Source organism: Micromesistius poutassou, assembly GCF_964030765.1.
Source record: "Micromesistius poutassou genome assembly, chromosome: 8".
NCBI classification, from domain to species: Eukaryota; Metazoa; Chordata; class Actinopteri; order Gadiformes; family Gadidae; genus Micromesistius; species Micromesistius poutassou.
Genome location: NC_140278.1, coordinates 8,833,999 through 8,859,939, shown reverse-complemented (window position 1 = coordinate 8,859,939; position 25,941 = coordinate 8,833,999). Strand labels below are relative to the sequence as shown.

The 25,941-nt window shown below is 46.0% G+C and overlaps 1 protein-coding gene across 1 annotated transcript; it reads left to right on the top strand.

The window, feature by feature from the left end:
• Positions 1 to 247: 247 nt before the first annotated feature.
• znrf2b (zinc and ring finger 2b) lies at positions 248 to 25,422 on the top strand (the record flags this gene model as incomplete). Its single annotated transcript, XM_084471679.1, has 4 exons — positions 248 to 1,111; positions 18,088 to 18,183; positions 25,088 to 25,193; positions 25,365 to 25,422. Exons 1-4 carry the CDS (start codon positions 676 to 678, stop codon positions 25,420 to 25,422), a joined length of 696 nt encoding a protein of 231 aa, XP_084327805.1. The 5' UTR covers positions 248 to 675.
• Positions 25,423 to 25,941: the final 519 nt, after the last annotated feature.

Below are 25,941 nucleotides of genomic sequence, written 5' to 3'. Positions count from 1 at the left end.
TCCCACACTGTTTACGCTTCTGCTGGCTCCACTCCGCTCTCCGACGATCACCATACACACACACTCACTCACACGCGCGCGCGCGCGCACAAGCACACGCACACTCTCTCTCACACACACACACACACACACACACACACACACACACACACACACACACACACACACACTCAGTTCAGCCAGCCAACATGAGAGCACGTTCACAGGCGGCAGGGCGGCGGTGGGGATGAACGCGGGGAATGGACCCCGTGACAGCAGAAGAACCCACGACCAGGGACATCATGGAGTAATGACATCACTGCAAAACTTTTCTTGCACGGAATACAACAGCAGAGGGGGCGCTTTTGCGCGTCGCTAACTTTTGTGTAGTTGTCATCCGTCCGTGTTGAAGCCATGACCGATGCCCGTCCTCTCGTCACGGAGATGTAGCGTCCGCGTGAGGACGCCAGCTTTTCCCACGACCCATTTTGCTGTCCTATATATATATATACGCGCCCATGTATTTGTTTTAACCACGTGGTCCGGGCCCGGCGTCCTCTGTGCGGTGTCAGTGCGATCTGGCAACACTGTCGTCCGTCCCACCACGTAAGCCTACCACCACCGTCTCGCCCTCCCTTCTTTTTTTATATCATTGAAATCCTCGGAGGTTGGAGAGCTGTGGACGGGCGAACGGCCATGGGCGCCAAGCAGAGCGGTCCCGCGACCAACGGACGCACCAGAGCCTACTCCGGCTCGGATCTGCCCTCGAACACGAGCAGCGGACAAAGCAGGGCGGCCGCCGCCCTGGGGACACGGTACCACGCGTACAGTGGGACCCCCTCCGGGCACCACGGGGCGCACGGGGCGACGTCGAGTGGCGCGAGTCCACAGCACAACGGACCTAGCGCGAGATCGACCGGTGGGGGGCGCAGCACGGGGTCTTCGGCGACGAGGACCCAGTCTGGAATTAACATCCCGAACAGCCGCGCGGGAGCCCACCGTTCTCACGAGTCTGCGGGCAGCACCCCGGACGAGACGGCGGGGGAGCGTGAGAGGTCAAATGGAGGTCACGGGGGCCACCGGTTGTTGGTAGGGTCGTTGCCGGCCCATCTCTCGCCTCACTTATTCGGAGGTAGGCCTACCTGTACTTCGTAAACATCATGCTGACGTTCCTTGTATAGAGAGAAGGTGGAGGCTGTATTTCTAAGAACGAAAATAGGACACTTGTTTTAAACACAATTCTATTTAATAGTGTTACACACAAGTGGTTAGGCATCTGATCGGACGTAATTGAGGGAAAGCCAAACCACTGGTCTGTGTAATTATATCGCAGCCTAGGGGACGTGGTTAGGCGGATCGTCTGATTGGTCTGCCAGGGGACGTGCTAAGAATGTGATTGTACCCCCCGGACTTATTGTCCATTGTTGTACTTTGTGGCAGTACTGGAGGCCACTCTTCCTTGTGAAGAGGTGAATGGACAACATTTAGTACATTTTAGAGTTTTAAAATCCTGTGGCGGCTCAAAGCGTTTTACAATTAGTGCCTCACATCCACCCGTTCACACACCTGTTCATTTACTCCTTCATAACACCTTCATACAAACCTTCATACACAGTGAGATAGAGAGAGGGACAAGGACATACATACACACCTTCATAACATTGAGAGGGTCAAGGACATACATACACACCTTCATAACATTGAGGGAAAATGACATACATACACACATTCATAACAGAGAGAGGGACAAGGATATACATACATACCTTCATAACAGAGGAAGGGACATGGACGTACATACACACCTTCATAACAGAGAGGGACATGGACATACATACACACCTTCATAACAGAGAGGGGGACAAGGACATACATATACACATTCATAACACCTTCATACACACCTTTACACACCTGCATACACTCCTGCATACACAACTTCATTCACACCGACGGCGGTGTCCACCGTGCAAGGGAGCTACCAGCTCACCAGAAGAGCAGTTAAGGTTAGGTGACTCGCTCAGGGACACCCCGACCCCCCGAGTCATTGAGGTGCCAGGGAATCAAACCATCACCCTCCGGTTGCCAACCTGCTCTGCCTCCCGAGCTGCCACAGCCCATCGTTTGTGGGTTGTGTCTGAGGAAGCTACGAGCACGTGGTCTCATGTGAAGCCGTCACCGTAAAGGAAGTCTACATAGTGTTGTATCTGGAGCATTTAGAAATGAATGAGAGTATTCTTTATGTTGTACAATGGGGAGAGATGATGGTGAGAGTAGAATAAAGAATACAGAGAATGACTAGGCTTCTACTGTCTGCTTACAGCGTGGAAGCAAGTCATGACTCGTTTATGATCCACTCATAACTCACTTTATCACCCCGTTTATGACCCCTGTCTTCATATGGCTCCTTTCTCCTCTCACAAAGTAAAAGCGATTAGTGTTCCAAACAGTTGTTTATGAACAGCACGGGTCCCAAAAGAGGTGGAACCCGCCGCACTGGTCGGAAATCAAACCTAGACCAACGGCTGTTGGCGACTCCATCACTAGAGAACGAGAGATCAGCGAATCAAAGGAAGAACAGGGCTGTTTTAATTTGAAACATGAGTCCGGTGTTCACATGATGGAGGCATCAGGACAGCGCACACACAATCAGGCTCAAGACACACAAGCCCAACAGACAAGCGGTCTAAAAAGAGCTAGTCTGTGAAACATCTTCATTCGATTTTAAACGGTAAATTGTTTCCTATGAATATGGTCGACATGATCCCATTAGCGTATCTGTTTTCCTCTCATGTCTCATCTGGAGACCAGCGAGAGAGAGCGGTTGGTGTGGTCTCTCCCCAGTGGCAGCATGTTGATTCAGGGAACAAGGAAGTGGTAAACATGTGAATCCCCTGTGGTTGGTTTGTTTCCGTGCTAACCCGTGGCTCCAGACTCAGAAGAGGCTGGGCAGCACCGTTTTGGACTGTTTGACAAGTTACCAAGTTCAGTGGATGTCTGGGTCACCTCACAGAGAGCTGACGTTGACATGGGCGCTAGATGAAGTAATGATATAACAGAACATGACACAATAGAATAGTGAATTACCCACGGCACCATAAACATTTAGTATAGGCTCTGTGTATTGACTTCATTTGAACAAAGAAGGAAGATGAGTGCCATGGTGGAGTGTTCACGAGAACACAAATGAATGGTCCCCATGTGTGAGACACGGAGAGGAGAAAATGCCTGAAATAGAATCGCCAGCGTGTCAGTATGTAGAACGAAAGCCAAATTGATGTCATGGGGTATAAGCTTATTGAAGGAGGCAGGTAGTACTACAGTGCTTGAAACGTTTTCAGACAATGAGAAATAGCCATCGGATCAAAACAAGAAGCCTGGTAACACACTTTCAGAGAGGAGGAGCACTCCTATTCTGCCTTAATATTCTTTACACTAGAACAATACTATCCTGACGGTCCTTACTTTCCTAACTGTCCTGGCTAAACTACACCCCAAAGATTGATTGAAACATCTTTCGGGATGGATGAATAAAATCAATGGTCACTGTATGAATCCACTTCTTCAAATTTCTGTATGCCTTCTCCCCCCAAGAGGTTCTTTCATACCATAGAAGCTGGATCTAAGATTAATCACTTAGCGTACAAGTAATAAATAGGCTTGTATCCATCTGGCATTAGACCTGATATGCAGTTGGGGAAATAGTAGTACACAATTACTAAAGTACGTCCAGTTAGGGCACTTGGTTCCATCAGCCACATCCGTTCATTTTCCACTTAGCAGAATACAGTGTAGAGGGGCAGCAATGAAGTGCAAAGGATTAAATTATCAACATGTTGTCAGCTGAGGTCAAACCGAGTTTTCGTGCCGCGTGGTGCGTTCCCTTAAAAATCACACCTGCCAGTGTCAACGTCGCAGGGGTGGGTGTGTGTATGTGTGTGTGGTGTGAGCAGGTGCAAAGGTACAGTGTGTGATAATGAATTCTCAAGTGCCCCTCTACTCTGGAAGGATGCAGAGCAAGAGAGAGAGAGAAAGATAGTGAGAGGGAGAGAGAGCAAGATAGAGGGAGGGACAAGGACATACACACACACACACATGGACACAAACACACACATATTAACACACACGGATACACACACAGACGTGGGCATACACACACAGAGACACACACACACAGTTGAATGTCAGTCTAGCCTTGCCCTTGGCTGTATTCATAGCTGTTTCAATAAAACGGTTCAAGCGATTAATGCTTAGTCTTATGAGCATCTCTCCTAAAGGACAAGCAAGCAATACAACTTCCTCTTTCAATCGTCTCTCTGTCTGTCTCTCTCTCTCTCTTGTAGAGAGAGAGAGAAATGTAGCCTTCCTCTGCCTTTTCTACATTGCCTGCTTTGTCTTATTACTGTTTGAAATTAGATAAGGGGCCTTATTCACAGAACTAAAGATAGTTGTTTTTCTTAAGATTGGATTTACGAGGAAAGTAAAAAAACTCTTAACAAGGAGGATTAACAAGGAGGAAACCATGAGAAGTAACGCAGAGTGAAGGAACCCTGATTCAGGGATGGTTAGCAGTGCAATGGGTGCCATACATGACATACATAATAGTAGCATTACAAGCAAAAACAAAATGTGTTCATGGTGATGGGTGCTGGCTAGTGCACAAGCTGGTAGCCGTCAGGGGTGGCCGGGCATTCAGTCGGGATCACCGTAACACACTAAACAGAGACAGCCTTATGGTAAGACGGTGCAGGGTGGCCAAGGAACATGGACACCTCTAATCTAGTACCCATCGGCAGCAGGGCTAGTGATGGCTAACAGGTTGATTTTTGTGAATGTGGCCCCAGATTGACTTTGTATCGCATGCCACAGTATTTACCAGCCAACACTACAATGCTTTAGTCATGAGGCAGAACCAAAGCCCAGATGGGAACGTCTCATATTCCTGCTGATTTAATTATAGATAGTAGCCTAGATAGTCCAAATTGAACCCGGTCCACGTGTAGTCTGCTAGTGTAGACATGAGTATGATCTGTTTTTGTTTGTGTGTTTCTCACAGAGCATTGGTTAAAAAATCGAAGGAAGCTGATTGCTTTTTGCGGTTTTCTCATTTTATAAGACATAATATTGTACTGTATTGTGTCTGCTATTGTGTCTGAGGCGATTCTGTATAATTGGTTATTTTTGTGGAATGACAGCCCTGCTTCGTAATGGGTGGCCTTCAACGGATGACCTCACTTCTGGTCTTATTTCCCCTCCTCACTGGCCGGACGCGACCCCCCCCCCCCCCCCCGATGGAGAGGAAGAAACGACCTGGAACTGGAGCGGCAGCAAATGTGCTCTGTGACCTGGGTCGGTTCTGTGGAACAGCCCTCTCTGCTTTGAGACTCTGAATGAGACCCATCTCGTATGCATCTCAGGCTGTTGGCCTGTGGCTGGAGAACCCCTCTTCAAGGAGCTGTAGACTAGAGAGAACCCAGATGCCTCATGTAACCTGCGTGTTGAGAGAGAAACCCATAGTGACACCCTGAACCAGTCCATCATGGGCGATGAAAAATGTGTTTCTGTACGATGAGTTATCTTTCAACACTTAAATGTGCTTCAACTATATGCCACAATGATACAATAAAGCTTTATTTAGTATTTAAATTATTTAAGGAGTGGAGAAGTCCTTGCGTGTGACGTCTTATATAATGGGCCAAAAATGAAACTACCTTACATAACAATACTTCCTGGAGATGGTCGTGCTACAGGATGTAGAAGTGAAGCCAATTTGCAAAGGTGCCATTTTCTGTAGGCATTTGTATGTATTTGTGTATATGTTTGTTTGCATTGACATTTACCATGGAAAAGTCACTGGCAAGTCATGTAAATATCCTCATCTAAGACTGTGCCTTACAGCAGAACTAACGCACCAACAAGCTGGCCTTCTTTGGAGTTGACTTCTGTAGCAAAACATTGATCGGTAAAATAGAAACAGACACATTTTCACACATAAAAAATAACGTGACATAATGTGTTTTGGATTCAATAGTTATTTTCCTCAAACTTTTTTTTTTGCCATCCATGTTGTTTATGCAGGTAAATATCCCCTCTAGAATGTTAAACTGTATATATATATATATATATATATATATATATATAGCATAGCAATTTAGTGTATTTATAGCATAGCATACTACCCGTGTGACAAAAACAGAATGACCAAAGACTCCTGCCAGACCAGTTGACAATACCGTCCCTCATCATGACAGAATGTCCCCAGAGGATTCTGTGTCCACCTTCACACACACACACACACACACACACACACACACACACACACACGCTCGCGTTCTCTCTCTCACACACACCTATGGTAAGAGCTGGTCAACCGGCCAGTAATTGCTCAAACGCTATACATCTGAGGCATGACTCCGCATAGATAAACGACTAATTACAAATGTGACTAATGAAAATGACCTTCTGTTTAATGTGTGCACACACACAGCCATGCACTGGCGCACACACATTTACGCATTAACACTGCCCACGTTATCTGTCCTGGGGGGTCTTTAACTATACTGGGGGGTCTTTAGACCATAGTTCATCTTCTGTCTACTGGAGAGAGTTAATAGGAGATCAGCCTCTGTCCCTTTCACTCACATGTGATGAGGCTTTTGTTTCTCTCACCATCGCTCCATAGGTACCGTCATCCCGCCCAAAATATTCCAGACATGTCTCACCGTCTGTATCGCATGGATAGGAGAAACAAGTTTCAAGATCACGTCTTATTTCGAATGGACAGGGAAAGAAGGTTTCAAGTTAATGTTTAAAATACAGACAAAGGATTCCCTATACAACCTTTAATAACCCCATCGTGGTTGTTGGTGTTGTTGTTGTTTTGGTTTGAGTCACGTGACATAAACAAACATAACCTCTATTGGAATCAAACAAAGCCATTACCGTGACACTTGTTAGATTGTGTCTGTGTATCTGATCCAGTGATCACAAAGCCTGTGTACTGAGTTTACTGTCTCCCTTCTGCCCCGCCCCCTCCCCCTGATGACATCTGTTAAAAAATGATCCTATTTTATTCCCGTTATTGACTCGATAACGCCAGTCTTCCGACTGATTCGCTGTCTCCTCACAGAAAAATAAGCGAGGATCACAATCCGACGATAGCCTTTATGTTGCAGTGCTCTGCATAACCGGCATAGATGTTACAGATGGTGTGTGTGGTATCTTGGGGGATCTTGCCACACATACCATCTGTAACGCCTACCCCTCGATTCTAGATGAATGTTGAACTTGGCAGAGGAAGAGAACCAAATGTTTGGTAACCTAGCGATGTGCTCTCTTGTTTCTCTCTTTTACTATCTCTGTTTATCTTTGTGTTGCTTAAAGCTTATTATCAGCATGCGGCCTCGCACATGCGCCAGACGTGTGTGTGTGTGTGTGTGTTTGTGTGTGTGTGCAATACAGGCATAAAACCCAACCACATGCTTGCAGTAGGACGTCATATGACTTTCTGGTCAGGTTTTCCTCTTCCTATATCCATTAACCCACTGGAGCCCAGCTCTTTAACTCTTTCACCAAAGTACAACCCTACCGATTACATTTACCCGTCTGTGATAGCTTCAGAGTCAAGAACAAAATACAATATTAAGCTAACCGCAGCACTGTCATTGTCTTCAGAGGAGAAGCAACGTTGATGTGGCACCTCTCAGTACCTGGGACCTTGCCACGCCCGGCCGGGTTGGAAAGGCGCAGTGGAAACAGCGCGTGGGTCAGTGGAGCGAGGTGGACAAGAGAAACGTCTTGCGTCGTCTCCTGTAGTACTGAACCCCTCACCCCTTATCATAAGCTTCATGGGCTCCGGGCGGACCTTAAGCATCGATCACACGCTCGGCTAAGAGGCGGCGCAGGCTGAGCTCGCCCCATGGACTGCTCCAGTGGTCCGGAGCGCTCGGCGGTTTAATGAATGACATTTCTGAGGCGTGCCTCAGGACCATGGAGCCCTCCGCTGCATTCTGCTGCAGTCTGCAGGTGGGACCGCTCCTCTCTGTATTCCCCTCCCGCAGCTCCGAGACGGTTAATGTGTAAACACACGGGCTTTGGGTTACCGCGCCGACAGACGCAGGACACACGAGATTGTGAATGTTAAGCTCACATGACTTTTAGATGCAGGTTTTTCAAAGCCTGTAGAATGAGTGTGTATGTGTTGTGCCATGTGTCTGTGTGTGCTGTGTTGTGTGTGTGTGTGTGTGTGTGGGGGGGGGGTGTGCAGTGTGTGTGTGCTATGCCATGTCGGTCTGAATGCGCCATTTCACTCTAACTTTCTATGCACCGTTTTTCTAATTCTTTGCAGCAATAGATGGAGGAAGGATAAGGTAAAGTCTCCCATCCTTGCAGTGTCTGCCTGTCTGGTCTGGCCCAGACAAGACTGCTGCAGTGGAGGCTGTGATCGGGAGTTTAGGAGCACGTTTAAAGTAGTAGTACCTTTAAGCATGTTCCACAGCCATCTATGGTTAAGACTCCTTGTTTACTGAAGGCTATTGTCAAATGACGTGCCATGGCTCGTCATCAGTTTCAGTTTCAGTTTCAGTTTGATACATGATGCAAAGGGGTTGGATTGTATCAGCATATAAATACTTTCACGTGTTTGTTCAGTCAGAATCAGAATTCATGAATGGTTATGATTATGGAGTTGAAAACTACTTACTTTGCCTTATGTGGGAATGATGCTAATTGAATCGGTATATAACAAATATTTGACTTCAATAATTGACTTCAACTGGCAAACAGAAAACACAGCAATCTGAGTAGGGTTAGGGTCATAGTGGAAATTATAGTTTCAACCTTGTGGTGTGTGTGTGTGTGTGTGGCCGTTTGTGTGTGTGTGTGTGTGTGTGTGTGTGTGGGCGTTTGTGTGGCTGGGTGTGGGTGTGTGCACATGTCTGTGTGTTTGTTTGTGTGTGGGTGTGTGTGTGTGTGTGTGTGTGTGTGTGTGTGTGTGTCTGTGCTCAGGGGATTCCCACTCACTGCAGAAGATTTAACAGTCTGTCGTTGTCTGCTGCATGGTCTGTGTTTCTAAAAAACAGCTAAATGCCAGCATCTTATCTTGTACCAGCATGGTCTGACATTTACCATTCCTGATCAACTGTACCTAGAGTGCAGAGAACACGTACTCTAGGTTCTGTTTAAAAGGTGATCAAAAGACTAAATAAGCCGCCTGGGACATTTCTTCCCCTAATTAATGGTTGAACCTTAAAGATGCATTTTTTTCGGTAGTGATATACAACCATGAGCAAAGAAACCATCAAACCAGAAATCGATAGTCTATCTCTCGCTATCAATGTGACAAACTGACCATCTCTGCCCTATCACTCACAGCCATATACAACCCCAGGGGGAAACTTGGACAGACGTTTTGTACTGTAAAACATGGGGATGAGGCTACTGTACTGAACTGGATTGGCTGGAAGAGCTTTGAGGGGCTTAGGAAATTTCTTCACAAATTTTCCTTCCCATTTTGTAATTATGGCCTTTGGGCTGTGACGACTATAGGGCTGTACCCGACTCAGAATTGTCCAAGTTGACACTGATTTGCCAGTTCAAATCATATATTAAACTATTCAGGAAACCCACATGTCCAACCTTGGCACAAGAATGACACAGTGATGGCTTATTGTAGTTTTAATGCTATGTTCACTTTATTATAATCATATTGTCATTTTCGTTGATGCTTTCATGCAAAGGCAATGGTTGAGCTCCCTTGGCCATACATGTGACTCGGACATGTTGTGAAGGACGGTTCGCAATCTGTAGCCTGTTCAGGTCACGTTCCAGCCGTGGTGACTATCTGTAATGAGTGCAGCTATTTACTGCAGGATTTGGGCCCGGAGATGAGCTTATAGTCTTTAGTCTCAGACGCACTGCCTCCGGGGCAGGGTGGGCAGAGCAGGTGAGAGCGGTGGCGGGGTGGCACGGGAGTTCGGGGTCAAGGGTTCTGTTCAGAACAAAAGATCGGATAGAGGAGTGGACATTGATTCTCCATCACATCGAGTGGTATCTGTGCTGGAGTCATTTAATATGTAAAAGCACCCTGGCTGTCGCAGGGGCCAAGAAGATCCTCCTGTACGCCAAATACACCACACCATATATAATACAAACACCACAGGGCGACAAACAAGAGGCTGGCCCATCCAGGCCACATCGCTAGCAGTTAGCTGAGATCTACCCTGACAAGATAAGCTGATGTGGACGTGCTTCCAAGCCTCCATTACCTCCCTGACCTCCCCCCTCCCCCCTCCCCCCTCCCCCCCACAACTAATCCAAGCACAGAACCATACTGTGGAAAAACAGTTGGCAGTTGTTTGTCAGTTTTTCTTGGCGTTGACGTTCATCATTTTTTAAAATCTTTTCGACCTCCATCACAGTTAGTACACAATCTGTAAACATGCCTTTTTTCCCCTTACATTGTTTTATGGGGTTCTTCAGATGTTTACACAGCTCAGGGTTCACACTGAGTCAACAGCGTTACGCCACCCGACGACACATAAATCCTGTTTGTCGGGAGACTCCAGGCATTGTGGAAAAAGAGGCGTGGCATTCGGGGGGGGGGGGGGGTCAAAGTCTAGTGTTTTTCTCCTACATGCGTCCAGCAGTGGCACGGCACCACGCTGTTGGTGGTCTTGGCTCATAGAGGGATTTAGACTAAATGTAGAAAGCAGGAACACAACAAGTGACTTAATAAAAGAAAGTACAGAAATAGTCCGTGAGCCAGAGGGGTTGGTCGTTACCGAAAAAGTGGCAAAGGCTACCATACCTTTTCTGAAAGCCTGGAATCTCAGCTTTTCAATGATGTATGATGGCCATCTGACAAGAGTAGCTGTTTTGAGTTATCACACATAATGTAAACTAAGGTTGAGAAAATAATGTGTATAAATCAAGCAGAACACTGACATAGCTGAAAATCTATATTGGACATATTGGAATATTTTATTTTGTTATGTTTGGTATCATTTTAAAGGGGAGACTCTGAGCTTTCATTTAAATCCTTTTTTGAACATTTTGGATAAGTACAGCCAACCCTGGAGCTCTTCAAACTTTTAATCACACACATTTTCCTGCCATTTCCGCCTAAGTCATCTTATGTCTTTTAATCCTGTGGCACCAGGGAGCATCAGAGAAACAAAATCCAAACACTGAAATACTGGCATGACCCTAGGGATTCAGAAAATGTATCATTTACCCATATTATCTGATTTGGAGGGGGTGATTTTCAGTCTTATATCAGGCATGGCGTTTGAGAAAATAATGCGTATAAATTAAGCAGAACACTGACATAGCTGAAAATCAAAAAAAACAGTATAACAAATAACAAATGAGACATGGATTCCTATGTTTTAATGTGTGGTAAACCCAATTATGACATTGCCATTACTATAAAAGGTCAAGGTCATGACCTTTAGGCATGGTCAATGACATTTTATGACATTTTCGCAAAGATTGCATCATTCAAGGCCACAACACTAATCAAACTCCTCATCGGAATCCTCATCAGAGGAATAGGATTGTTTCTCATCAGCAAAGTCATCCTTCTGGTTTTGCATGGCATAGGTCAGTGCAGGCCAAGTTGTTGGCAACACACTGACATGATGAAAATTCCCCTTTAAAATGATACCAAACATAACAACATAAAATATTCCAATTTGTCCAATATAGATTTTCAGCTATGTCAGTGTTCTGCTTGATTTATACGCATTATTTTCTCAATCTTAGTTTACATTATGTGTGATAACTCAAATCAGCCATCATACATCATTGAAAAGCTGAGATTCCAGTCTTTCAGAAAAGGTATGGTAGCCTTTGCCACTTTTTCGGTAACAGTTTCCATATTTTGAGGCCCTGGCTCATGGTCTAAAAGCCTACATATTTGATTGTGTAGAACGGAAGTAACGGTGTTATGAAACCTAGGTGATGGGATGGCTATCAGAAGTGCAGACTGATTTCTGTAAGAATTGCCTCGTGCACATACTGCGCACATATGCTATATTGTTGATCTATTTCTGTTGGAATACACCGGAGCCTGAGCACTGAAGTAGTTATTATCAAGGTCTCTGTCTGCGTGTCATACATCTTATGTCTTCATGGAGGATTGTACCGGCTTTTTGCTGGCCAAGTATGAGATCAAGAAAATCAATCAAATCAATGACTTGGCTTTGTCAGTGCATCATACTGCAGCGTCTTTAGATTGTGCTGAAACAGGACACGGGTCACGGGTATGTCCACCATGTGTGAACTTCACCACTCACTCCTGTAGACAAAAATATTTCAATATATGTCTCTGTTTTATACGTTTATAAGTGACTTATTCTCAGCCCTTAAGAGAGTGCAGGAGACTCTCAGGTAAGAGAGTGTAATGAAGTTGGGTTGTGTAACCTTGGCTGTTATCAGGCCAGTCAGACTGTATTTGTAATCCAGACTCCACGCGGCACTCTTTGGCCAGACCAAATAAAAAACAACACATCCAAGCAACCTGCCTTTATACCAACCGGCTGTTCATTAGCTGCTGCTAACGAGTTTACATACTCGCTCACACACATGCTAGACAATACACAGAGACACACGCACACATTTATAGCACACCCTGTGCTGTGTTTGTTTCTCTTTATTTTAAAGCTTTGAGCAGTTCTCTTTTTCGCCATCTGCTAGCAGAGAGAGCAGCAGACGATTAGCCGTGGAGGAAAGCCTGGTGCATACAAATGATAACTCTCTACAGCAGCACCCAGGACAGAGCGAGGTAGAGAGAGAATAGCAAGGAGTCACCGGAGAGAGAGAGATAGAGATAGAGAGAAAAGGAAGTAGACAGAATAGCAATGAGCCATTGGAGAGGGAGTGTGATGGAGAGTGTGTGAGAGAGAGAGAGAGAGAGAGAGAGAAAAGGTAGACAGAATAGCAATGACCAATGGAGGGAGAGTGATTCTTATTTATATACATATTACATATTTATGCTTATATATACAAATATATATATAGATCTGTGTGTAATTTGACTCTTTTGGTTTACTTATTCCCAATCACATCCTGCTCCTCTACACAAATGTATTTTTATGGCAGTTCCAGAGAGAATAGGAATTATACACACATCAACACTCCCCTCCTGGGCTCAAGTTCTCGGTCAATACGATCACCCTAAAATACCTATTGACCCACATCCTGCATCAACACAGGCCTCTGTCTAGAACAACAACCCTACTCTCTCTCACTCTCACTCTCAGTCTCTCTCCCCTCCTCCTCCTCATCCTCTCTCTCTCTCTCCCCCCTGCTCTCTCCCTCACTCTCACGCTCACTCTGTCTCTCTCCCTTCCTCCTCCTCCTCCTCCTCTCTCTCTCTCTCCCCTGCTCTCTCTCTCTCTCTCTCTCTCTCTCTCTCTCTCTCTCCCCTGCTCTCTCTCTCTCTCTGTCCCACCATCTCTCTCTCACTCTATCACCTAGCATTGTTACTCATTCATTGTGTGTTAAAGGGCATGAAACATGCTATGCTGATAACAGGACCAGAGGTATCATGAGAGATTATTTGAATGTGAGCGTGTTTGACAGTTAGCGAGCCGCCCTGTAAGACGTGTGGGAAAATAGTGAAACTGCCTATTTCAGCCTAGCATTGACTCTGAGTAACAATGTGGCTTCTCTATAGCAAATAACAGGAAGCTTCCTTTAGTGTTCCTCAAGTTGATGCCGGGTCACCTCTGCTCTGGCTTTGGTCCCCTTTCTCCTGCAGCTAAAAACCCAGTATGATCGTAATGTGCAATGTCAACCTTGCTGGCTTCCCCGCTGTGTGTGTCTGTGTCCCTGAATCCCAGATGATTGTCATCATGTCCAGACAGACACGTTGTCCTGTGGGCAGACAGATGGCGATGCAGGTGCTGCTTGACAGAGCCGGCGGGGTGAGGAGACTTCAGATCGTCCTCTGATGTCTCGTACCCGGCACAGTACCTCATGGCGGCTTTAGTCTTGATTCTTATCCCCTCCCCCTGACCAGCTGCAAGCAAACATTTCAATTTCCTCCCTCAGGCAACAAGGAAATTGTTTCCCATTGGTCTGTTCTGCAGCCGGTCCTTCTCCTTCTGGCCTCTGTCTGGTACGGATCAGCATCAGAATGCTGTTGCTGTTTGACTCTCTTGCCAGCGTCCTATTTTCCATTTCATATTAATATGTGTTTTCACACATCGGTCATACACACAGACACACACACATACAAACACACCCGCAGGGAGTGCGACAGATTGGATTCTCAGTCTCTCTCAGTCTTCGCCGTCTCTGCTGGCTGTCCGTCTAGTGGGATAACAAAGCTGGAGGCTAATGTAGCCCACACTACTGCTAGCTGTCCATCTAGTGGGATAACAAAGCTGGAGGCTAACATAGCCCACACCACTGCTAGCTGTCTGTATAGTGGGATAACCATGCTAGAGGCTAACGTAGCCCATACTGATGCTCGCTATCCGTCTAGTGGGAATAGGGTTGGTTAAGGGCTCACTCTCCTACTAATCTCTCTCTCTCTAGCAATCGTGCTATTCTGTATTCACGTTGGCGTTTTGCAATGAACGTCTTGCCTGCCAGGCAGGAATTGATTTCCAAATACGGGAACAGTCTCCCTTTGCTCAAAAATGGCCAATCAGAGTGATGCTCTTGCTCAGTTTGGTAATCGCTATTCGTTCTTTTTCAAATCAAAACCTGATTGCTCCATATATTGACACAATTATTGCTGCCATTTTATTCCTAATTCACCAGGGTGTGACACTCCCACCACATGTACTGATTGTTCACACCTCCCCTCAGAGATAAGGAGAATCTCACCAGACTATATCCATCCGCCCACAGCCCCAACTGCTGTTCCTGTACAGATACTGTACATTTGCCCAACTTGGTGCACCAGTCTGTGCGTTTATGTAAAATGTATTTTACTGATGTATTTTCCATGGCTACATAATTGGGAACAGCTCCAACAGAGTATTCTAATTATAACCACTGAGCAAATAATGGCAATGCCAGTGTGCTTCCCTCACAATATGTGGTTCAGCTTACATCAGCTCTGCGTCAGTCCATAACGGGTCCAAGTCCAAACATAAATAGTGTTTCATTAGGTGAAATGTGCATGGATTCTGCTGACACGTGGAATATGGCAGACCTGAATGAGGAATTTCAATTGACCAATTTAAATGGAAGCAATAAAGTCCCTGGCCAGCAAAGCATTTAAAACGATCACACATCACATGACCAGCAAAGCATTTATAACACAGGTCACATGACCAGCAAAGCATTTATAACACAGAGCACACAAACAGCAATCATAAACAACACAGAATACATGACCGGGAGAGCATATATAGCACAGACCACATGACCAAGAGAGCATATATAACAGCACACATGACCAGCACCAAATCAGGTGCAGCATCAAAAGAAGGTTCCAACATTGCAGAAGGGGGAAACGGGGGTCACTCATGTTAGGACGTATTAATCGTGTGACACCACCCATCTCATACAGAGGTTTGCATTTCAAAGTAAAAATCCTGCTTTGGCCATGCAGTGAGCTAGCTGATTGTACTCCCTGCTTTGTTGCAGAAAGATAGGAAATCCATATGGTTTACTCCAAACCACGGGGATGACTTACTTATTTTGGATCTCAATGTTCCATCGTGTTGGTCCAGCTTACACAGCCAAGACATTTATCTAAGACATAGAGTAACTATTTGTCCATATTGTCAGATAGATTGAACGTAAGTTGAGAAGGGACTCCATTTTGTAGCAGATCATCAGGTCATGGGTAAGGTAATTAAAAGTAATCAAGCTCACAATTGTTCTATTGGTCCAAACAGAAAGTCTGCAAACCCATTCCTCCAGGTCATTGTTCAAGAGCAATTTGAAATACTGTCATTTGGTCAGTTTAAGGCATTTCAAACAATTCCAGGTACAATACCAGTGATGGAAATTTGGTCTCAAATATAATGTAATGATCCCATCCATCAACCATCATACATTAACCATGATATCAACTTTATATGCTGTACTGTACAGGGAAAAATGTTACAAAACCATCTGCTTTCCTGTGAGGGAAACCATGCTCTCTCACATATTCTTCCACATGCTTCCCATCAGCCTGTTCCTACCAAGGATATATTTTGATGACACACACTTTCCCATGGTTTCATCATCAATAAATCAAATCACATGCCCTCTGTGTGTGTATGTGTTTGTGTGTGCTTGCGTGTGTGTGTGTGTGCATGCGTGCGTGCGTGTATGTGTGTGCATATGTGTGCTGCATGAGTGTAAACAGGTAAACCTGTACTTGTATAACTTCAGGCATAGTGTCTTAGTATTTGAGTTTTGTGTATGAAATAAGATGTAAACATTCACTTGTGTTTTAACACTCACGGCTTGTTTAGGCATCATTCATTGAATCTGTGTGTTTAATGGTCATCATATTCACTATTAAACACCACACCAACACCACACCACTTTGCTGCCCAAATCAGGACATTCACTCACTAACTGTGACAGTCACTAACTGTGTGGTTGAGTGATAAATGTTAACAGCTCAGACTACCACCCGAAATCCCCCCCTCCCCCCTTCGCCCACGCACACACACACACCACCACCCCCAAGCTCCACCCTCATCAACTCTATTCAGGCATGTGCATATAAACAACACGTATGCATGCACGCACACAGACACAAACACACGCAATCACACCTCATTCAGATTTGTTTCCTGGAAAGACCACATACAGATTAGCTGGTGATGAGTCATCGTTCCGAGGGTGTCTGCTGAAAACCTTGTTGATGTTTTACTATTTTATCGATTTTGTTTTTTTATTCAAGAAAGATGGGTCTATCTCTGTGTCAGAAATGGTGTAAACTAAAGTCAAGCTACTTGGTTTCCTCTGCAGCTGAAAGGATATCAATGGAGCCAACATCATGACACTTATTGTCCAAAACATGCTCATTGTTTTTGGGATTCGACTTTGGGATTCGAGATTCCTGTTAACTCAAAGATGAGTGTGCTGGCTTGCTGCATCCGGGTACTGATAATGGTGTGTGCATATGTGTGTGTGTGTGTGTGTGTGTGTGTGTGTGTGTGTGTGTGTGTGTGTGTGTGTGTGTGTGTTGATCTGGATACACACACAGGCTCTTCCCAGCAGACCTCTAGGGGGCAGTAAACAGCAGTCTGAGCTGTGAGGCAGCTCTGGTGTCGGCTCTCATCAGGATGAGACTGACACATTCCCTGTCCTTTAACTACTTTAACCCCCAAGCTCCCAGCCCAGCACCCCTGCCTCCCCCGTCTCCTCCATGGAAGAGCTGGTCCAACTTCTCCCTGTAGCTAGTTTAAATCTCTGGGGATATCAGCCAGTCCAACTGTGTTGAATCTAACAGATTAGCAGACAGTGTGATGTGATGGTGAAATATAACAATATATTAGACAGCTTGATTTGAATTCGAACACAGCATTATAGAAGACAGTATGATGTGATTTTGTGATATGATGTGAGTTTAATACAACAGTATAGCAGGCAGAGTGCTATGATGGTTGAATATAACATTACAGCAGACAGAGTGATATGATGGTTGAATATAACGTTACAGCAGACAGAATGATATGATGGTTGAATATAACATTACAGCAGACAGAATAATATGATGGTTGAATATAACATTACAGCAGACAGAGTGATGTGATGTTTGAATATAACAGTATAGAAGACAGCATGATGTGACTAGTGAATATAACAATACAGTAGACAGTGTGATGTGGTAGTTGAATATAACAGTATAGCAGACAGAGTGATGTGATGGTTGATTAACAAGACAGCAGACAGTGTGAGGTTGATGGGTGAATATTGGGTGAGACACATCTGCTGTGTGTAATGTGCGGCAGCGAGGGGCCCACCACCCACCCACTCAGATTATCTCTTTATAGCTGAAGAGACAGACTATGATTAATCGCTCTCTCTTGCTCTCTTTGTCCCACCCTCTCTCTCTCTCTCTCTCTCTCTCTCTCTCTCTCTCTCTCTCTCTCTCTCTCGCTCTCTCTCTCTCTCTCTATGACTATGTCTCTCTCCCTACAGGTTTCCAGTGTCCTGTGTGCTCCAAGTTTGTCTCCACAGATGAGATGGACCTGCACCTGGTCATGTGTCTCACAAAACCCAGAATCACTTATAACGGTAAGACCTGCTCTGTATGTTTTCGGTTATACTGTGGTGAAAAGTGTGTGTGTTTTGTTCCAATCCTTTGCTTTTCTGACCAAAAGAGAAGTAATTAAGTTTATTGTACACAGCGTTCGCTTTTTGTTTACTTCCTTGTTTTACTACACTAACACAACACACCCTTAGGCACATACACACTTCAAAAGACATGCATCACACACACACACACACACACACACACACACACACACACACACACACACAATTGAGGCACAATTCACACACCATTCAGACATTCATGTTTTGACATCCACGGCCCTTTGGGTCTCTCTATTTTAGTGTCTGAAAAAGTGTCTGGGCCTCCTGAGACGCAGCAGCAGAGAACCAGGATCACACAGGGCCTGAGCAGCAGTGCTTTCCCTCTCTGTGTCCTCTTGTCCGTCTGGTTATCAGACCTATGACCAGAGGCAGCTGGCCTGCAGCAGACAGCCACTTCCACCATCAGTCCATTCTCATATGGTCATGTGATCTCTGTCTGTTTTGTCACCCCCGTGTGCAACCTGCAAAACATAAATACATGATCACATGCACACACACAAACATACAGACACACACGGAACAAACACACACACATGCACGTCAGAGTTAAAGTTTCAAACGCAATTGTGCAATCGCACCACGTTGCCCTTGGTGAAGACAGACTGTGGCTAGTCTGGCTCTTGTGATGATGGTGTTGCAACATCTCATCGTGAATCAATGAATGAAAGAATACATAAGCGCTTATGTGGGCTTAGCTTACTTTGCTCTAGCGTTCGTATTGACAGGATTGCTCAATTGGTATAAAGGTCATTCACTAATGGACACCTCTTGTCTTGGCTGCTCAAAGGACGCTTGACGAAGATATCTGGTCCTTGTCCAGCATCAGATGGCTAACCTCATAACCCGACCACATAGCGAGAACAGAACGGGGTTTGGGTTCAGGCAAAATGTCAAGACGCCGTCGGCCATCGCTGTGCATGAACAGCATGGAGCGCTGTGCATGCAGCGGCGGGCACACACGCCCACCTCCCTTCAACGGATGGGCTTCATACCTATAGAACGTGTGAAATATATCAAACTATTGGCTTCAATTCGTACAGATCTCGTAGTGTTGGTTAGTTAGGGTTAGGAGGAAAACGAGAGCGAATGAATGTTGATGAGGATCTGCCTGCACAAGACTTCCTGTTCCCACAATCTAAACGATGTCAAGCAGCTCGGCTCAGCCTCGCTTTAGGAGCCCGGCCTGTCACAAGGGTGCTCGGCGATGTGCTACTTTCAAAGTGGAAGGCGCCTCAGATCCGTCCCCGCGGTGGGCTAATGTTGCCAGGAGGTCCGTGTGTTGCTACAGCGGGGGGGGTGGGGGGGGGGAGCTCACGCTGGGCTCTGACATTCACCTGGCTCTCCGCCAGCAGCACCGACCTGCAAAGAGAGGTCTCCTGCTGATTCGGCGAGCTGTGAGATTACCGTGTGGCGCAAACGGGCGCGGCGTGTGTTGACTCAAGGAAATGATGGGGCCATTCTCCCCTCCTCATATTGTCACTGCAGTGCGCTCGGACACACGCCGGGCATACAACACGCGCGCAGCACGGGGGCTGCGGGTGGCACCATCCTGGCCTTAAGAAAAAAAATAGGGATGATTCACAGAGTCGTCCACATGCAAGTGATGGCGTGCTTTGGCCGTGCTCGCTCTCCATCTTTAAAAGACAATGCGCGCCCGTATCCTGATCACTGCAGTGTGACGATAATGCTGCGCTCTTAGCTGCCAGAACACGGCCGCTTAATCCTTTCTGCTGTTTTTGGCACAGCTCGTCGCATTAAGGAAGAACCCATCCACGCCGTGCTCGTCCGACCCTAATGGACTCTCAGGAAGCCGCTACACGGTGGATGTGATCACGTATCGGATGTGTTTTACTGACCTTTAGTTGTTCGTAGGTTTGTTTCCGCCATTGTTTAGGCATTGACTGACCCCGTGTGAGATGGCCTTTCGGACAGCAGTCTGTCTGAAGATTGGAGCTGTGTGTGTGTGTGTGTGTGTGTGTGTGTGTCCGTGTATCTGTGTATCTGTGTATGTGTCCGTGTGTATGTGTATGTGTATGTGTGTGTGTGTGTGTGTGTGTGTGCGTGCGTGTGTTTTTATATGGGTACATGTTTGCATGCGGGTGTTTTTTGCGCAAACTACCAGCTTACCCAACGGGCCGTGGAAAGTGGTAGGCTTAACTACCCCATCATATATCTCGATGGACACTCCCATTTGTGATAGTCACTATGTCACACGGCAGGGCAGATGGTTTCAACAGCTTGTAATGGCTAAACTCGCCAACAGCTGGTGGTAAAACCTGTGGGGCACCGACACACAACTGTGTGCTGTAATGAGCCTCTACACGAGGAGGAGGTATGAATGGGGGATGCGTCATGCAGAAGGACATCCAATGTGGATGCCAGGGCCAGACCAGTGGGTGAATAAAACGTTTGAAAGAGTACACACACACTGTATACTGCTCGCAAGGGGTTTATATTGTGTGCTGTTCACACCTCTCTCGCTGTCTCTTTGGGTCTGATTGCTGCTCAGGAAGTTCCTGTTTTGAAAAAAGCTCATATTGTGATATAAGGCCGGTGTGTGTGTGTGTGTGTGTGTGTGTGTGTGTGGTTGTGTGTGTGTGTGTGTGTGTGTGTGTGTGTGTGTGTGTGTGTGTGTGTGTGTGTGTGTGTGTGTGTGTGTGTGTGTGTGTATGTGTGTGTGTGTGTGTGTGTCCGTGCTTGCATAGATAGATAGCCATATACAACTAATTAACACACACCTTTAAAAAGTAAAATTGTTTCTGTGTGTTGGTGTTTGTATGTGGGTATGTGTGAGTGTGTATGTGTTTCTTTGGGTAAATGTGTTTGGGTCTTTATGTGCTGGAGAAGGCGTGCCAGTAAATTGCGTCTTTCTTCCAGAGAGTTGTGTTGAGTTTGATTAAACGCAGGCCCATTATCGGGACAAAGGAAGTTTCTGGCGGTGGTGGATGGACTCATGCCATGCAATCGACTGAGCTGTTACAAATCAGCAGTCTCCCCTAGTGAGCACCCAGGAAACTATCCATGAAAGATGCATCATTCTTTTTCCACTTTATACTCCCCATGCAATTCTGTCTGTCCCTCTGTCCGTCTGTCTCTCCTTCTTTATATCTGTCTGTCAGTCTTGTCTCTTTTCTGTATCTGCCTATCACCCTGTCTGTCTGCCATCCGTCCCTCTATCTATATGTCTGTCTGTCTTATCTCTGTCTGTATCTGTCTGTTTGTCTGCTGTCTGTCTGTCTGTCTCTCTGCTGTCTGTCTGTCTGCTGTCTGTCTGTTTGTCTGCTGTCTGTCTGTCTGTCTGTCTGTCTGTTTGTCTGTCTCTCCGTCCACCTGAGACAAAACAATTGTTAATGTCTACTCTGTTCCGCTGGTGCTTAAGATCAATCGGGTTGAGCATCAATGTCGTCATTTGTTTGTTGCCATGGTTACACAGTCACCTGACCACGATGGGGGTCTTGGCCCTGTCATTACAGACCCCTGTGTAGATAGGGGGGTTGTAATGATCATTTCTTTATTGTGTGTGTGTGTGTGTGTGTGTGTGTGTGTGTGTGTGTGTGTGTGTGTGTGTGTGTGTGTGTGTGTGTGTGTGTGTGTGTGTGTGTGTGTGTCACATGCCAGTGGCCATAGCCACTGATCATACTAATCTCTGGCTCAGAGCTGGACGAGGTTCTGTGTGGGAGGTACTAACAAGATAATCACAGGGTGAGTTAATAGACAATGTGACCTATCCCTGCTCTGCCTCTGGTCACATGTTAGTTCCATTGACAGGATTGACTTAAACTATCCAAGGGAAATGCCTTACATTCACTATAGAGATTTGCACAATAACTATTCATGCTATCATTGCATTCATTTGTTGAATGGGATAAATTGAGTGTTAAATACTATGAAATACACATCTGAGAGTTTTCTATATTTTCAGTGTGAAAATGTAAACAATATAAAAAAGACAGAATGGCTGCAGAATTGTCCCCTCCCTAGAGCCTTAGAGAAAAAAGGGTTTTACTTGACCAAAACATTGCCTAAAGCGATATAGTACATTGTGTTGGTGGCTTTCAGCTACAATTCCAGCTTTAAATTGCCTCTGTCCTAATATATCCAAATGCATGCAAAGCTATTTGTATGCCTGACATTCATGCATGCGTAAAATAAACTGCTTTTGCCTGCAATGTCTTCCTTCCTCTCTTTTCTGAATGTCGTGTTGCTGCAGTGGGCTGCTTTTACAGCTTCCACTTTCACTTTCTCCCCCCTGTTATCTCCTCTCTCTCTCTCTCTCTCTCTCTCTCTCTCTCTCTCTCTCTCTCTCTCTCTCTCTCTCTTTTCTCGCTCTCTCCCCCGCCTTCCCTACATTCACCCTGTGAAGGTCAAAGATAGGAAGTGATAAATCCAGCACTTACACACACATACACACACACACACACACACACACACACACACACACACACACACACACACACACAGACACACACAGTACTACTACACGATGTTCACAGATACTCCGGCTGGTCCGACCATTTGTCCAGCCAAAGTCCCAACACTTAAGACTGAAACAGACGGGGATATTACTACCCAGGTGTTTTCCCCCTGGTGTTTACAACGTCAGAACCCACAGCAGGGCACCATGTCTGTTTAAATCCCTCTTTAGATCTTTATCTCTCTCTCCCTCTCTCCCTCCCTCTCTCTCTCCCTCTCTCTCTCTCTCTCTTTCTCTCTCTCTCTTTTTCACTCACCCTCTCCTTCTCACTGTGTCGCCAACTGAATGAACACATGCAGACGGCTGTGTGGCATGTAATAACAAGCTCAGCTCAGGATATGTGGGTTAATCTTGTGTTATGCAACAGCCAGTGCTAATGTCTCTCTCTCTCTCTCTCTCTCTCTCTCTCTCTCTCTCTCTGTTTTTCACCAAAGGTTTTGCGTTTAAGGGCGCACACACTCTGACATGGGCTCGAGACCGATAGGCCACCCACTAATGAATAGCAGGTGGAAAAACTGAGGCCACTGCAGGAGAGCACACACACACACACACACACACACACACACGTGCACGCAAACACGCAAACACATGCTATTGTACATTACATACATTACATTACAAATGCATACATTCCACATGCATTTATTTTATGCTTTGGCTCTGAAAGGTTCTCTATTCATCCTCTACTGCCTTTGTCCTTCTACTACCTTTTTCAGATGTTCTTGGGGGCGCTTTAACTTCTTGTTACTTTTCTCTCATCACAAAGTTCATATGCTCTCTCTTTCTCTCTCTCCCCCTTTCTCCCTCCCTCTCTCCCTCACTCACTCTCTCTCTCTCCCTTGCTCTCTCCTCTCCTCCCCCCGCCCCTCTCTCTCCATCTCCATCCATCTATCCCATATCCTTATTGGAGTAGTAAAGAGCCATCTCAACAGAAAGAGAACATTGTTCAGTGGGTCTGCCATACAGTGTGGGCAGGCCAACGGCCAGCATTGTGGACTTTCTACATAACTTGGAGCAAAACGTTATGGGAGTGACCTGCTGTTCTGGTTAGAGCGTAGGCCTACTCTCTTTTATATCACATACGAGGATCTAGCATGTCTTCTTTTTTCACTGGTTAATGCACTCTCTGGCTAATGTGCAATAAGAAGGTCATAATGACATGCAGTCAGTAAACGTCGTCGTGGTTAAAGTTTGTAGTACCGCTTGTGTTTGGGTACAGGCTCCACACCCTCACTTACACAAGTTATTCATTTCTCCAGAAGGGGACTTTCGTGTTTGTCGCTTGAACTTGAACGACGTCTGAAAAATGCCGTAAAAATGTTACGGTGGCAGGCCCTGCTTTTAAAGGTTATTGTGGATGTTCCTACCACCTGTTTAAATTGACCTCACTCGTGGTCCTGGAGTCTGTGTCTATTAAAAGAATGGCGGGAGTAGTTCCTAAGTAGGTTAATGGGACGCATGCAATATTCATGATGTCATTTTGATGTACTTTATAGAGTAGCATACTTTAAAGTGAGTGTGTGTGTGTGAGGAGTGTGTGTGAGGACTGGCGCCGGCGCTCCCCATACGCAGAGTACGCAGAGCACGTAGGGCCCCAAGTACCTGGGGGGGGGGCCCAAAATGAAGGTTGATAATTATTACATTACAATTTAAAAAATGTAACAGGTCCACCATTGTTATTTCGCATCGGAGGTGGAGCACCCGTCATCAGTGCTATCAGTGCTATCAGTGCAGTCCCCCCCTCCCCCCCTCCCCCCCCCTCCCGCCAATAATCTCCTCTAGGGCCCCCAAAAGCTTAGCGGCTCTGGTGAGGACTAAGTGCATTTCAAATATGACACGGGAGGGGGAACAGAACATTTATCCTGCAGCTCCCCCTGCTGGTTAGTGTGAAAACTTCAACAAAGTAGAAATTAAAATGTATATATATGTATAGTTTAACTCCCGACACCTGTGGCGTAACTATCAGTAAGCAGGTACTCCAGCCGCTTACGGGCCCCGACCAATCAGGGGGCCTGTCAATCTTCGGAGGGCTCCACCCACCCCAGCGACTTCAGTTGCTCCTGAGTTGCCCCCCCCCATCCTCCAATCCAATCCAACATCCCCCCCCCCATCAACAATTCCACCCGCGGACCCTGTTATAATCTAAGCATTATAAGATTCTACAGTCTCACTCCAGCCAAAAAACAAAAGTTATCCTGCTTACGGGCCCGTCGTTGGCTTGTCACGCCACTGCCCGACACTGAGGGGAATTACATGTTGTTGATATATCAGTATTGTTGATGTGGAACCGCCTGCCCCGTGCCATGGTAACTGATGACCACACTGTCTTCTTCTTCTTTCTGTGGCCAGAGGACGTCCTGAACAAGGCTGCAGGAGAGTGTGCGATATGCCTGGATGATCTGACCCAAGGGGAGACCATAGCACGCCTGCCTTGCCTCTGTATCTATCACAAAGGGTAGGACTCACACACACACACACACACACACACACACACACACACCCATCAGCATGCAGTGTGCACCCTGTCCACTGTAACCCAGTGCTACATCCAGCCGTCGCCAGGGTACTGTGAGTGTAGAATAGCTGTGCATATTTGAAATGTTTTATTTATCTTTTTCTGTTGCAGTTGCATCGATGAGTGGTTCGAAGTAAACAGGTCGTGTCCTGAGCACCCTTCAGAATAAAAGCGCATTGGCATTTTTTTTGCACAGGTAAAAGTTTTGGCCGGTTCTGCTAGTTTATAGAAGATGCATTGTTGTCATCGGGTTGTGTGCAGTGATAAAGGAAAGTTTTGTATTATTTTTGTGTTTGTGTGCATTTGTTTAGGTAGGAAGATCCCCACTTCCTCTCATAATCAGACGGATCACAGGAGGTGGATCACAAGAGGTGGATCACAAGAGGTGGATCACAAGAGGACGATCACAGGAGGTGATCACAACATACTTTGTGAACCTGGGGTCTTGCAAGCCCTCAGCCAGGGGTCCTCCAGACTGCTTCTACACTCTGGCGTCCCCCCCCCCCCCCCCCCACCCCCTCAATCATGTGCCAAACCTCATCAATGCAATATTATCAGGGATTCACAATTTTTAACGTTGATCTTGCAACACGTCCATATGTAGTGTCTCCCCTCCAGCCTCTCCTGCCACCCCCCCCACCCCCCCCCCACATTAACACACACCCAACCCCACACACACTTTTAAAAG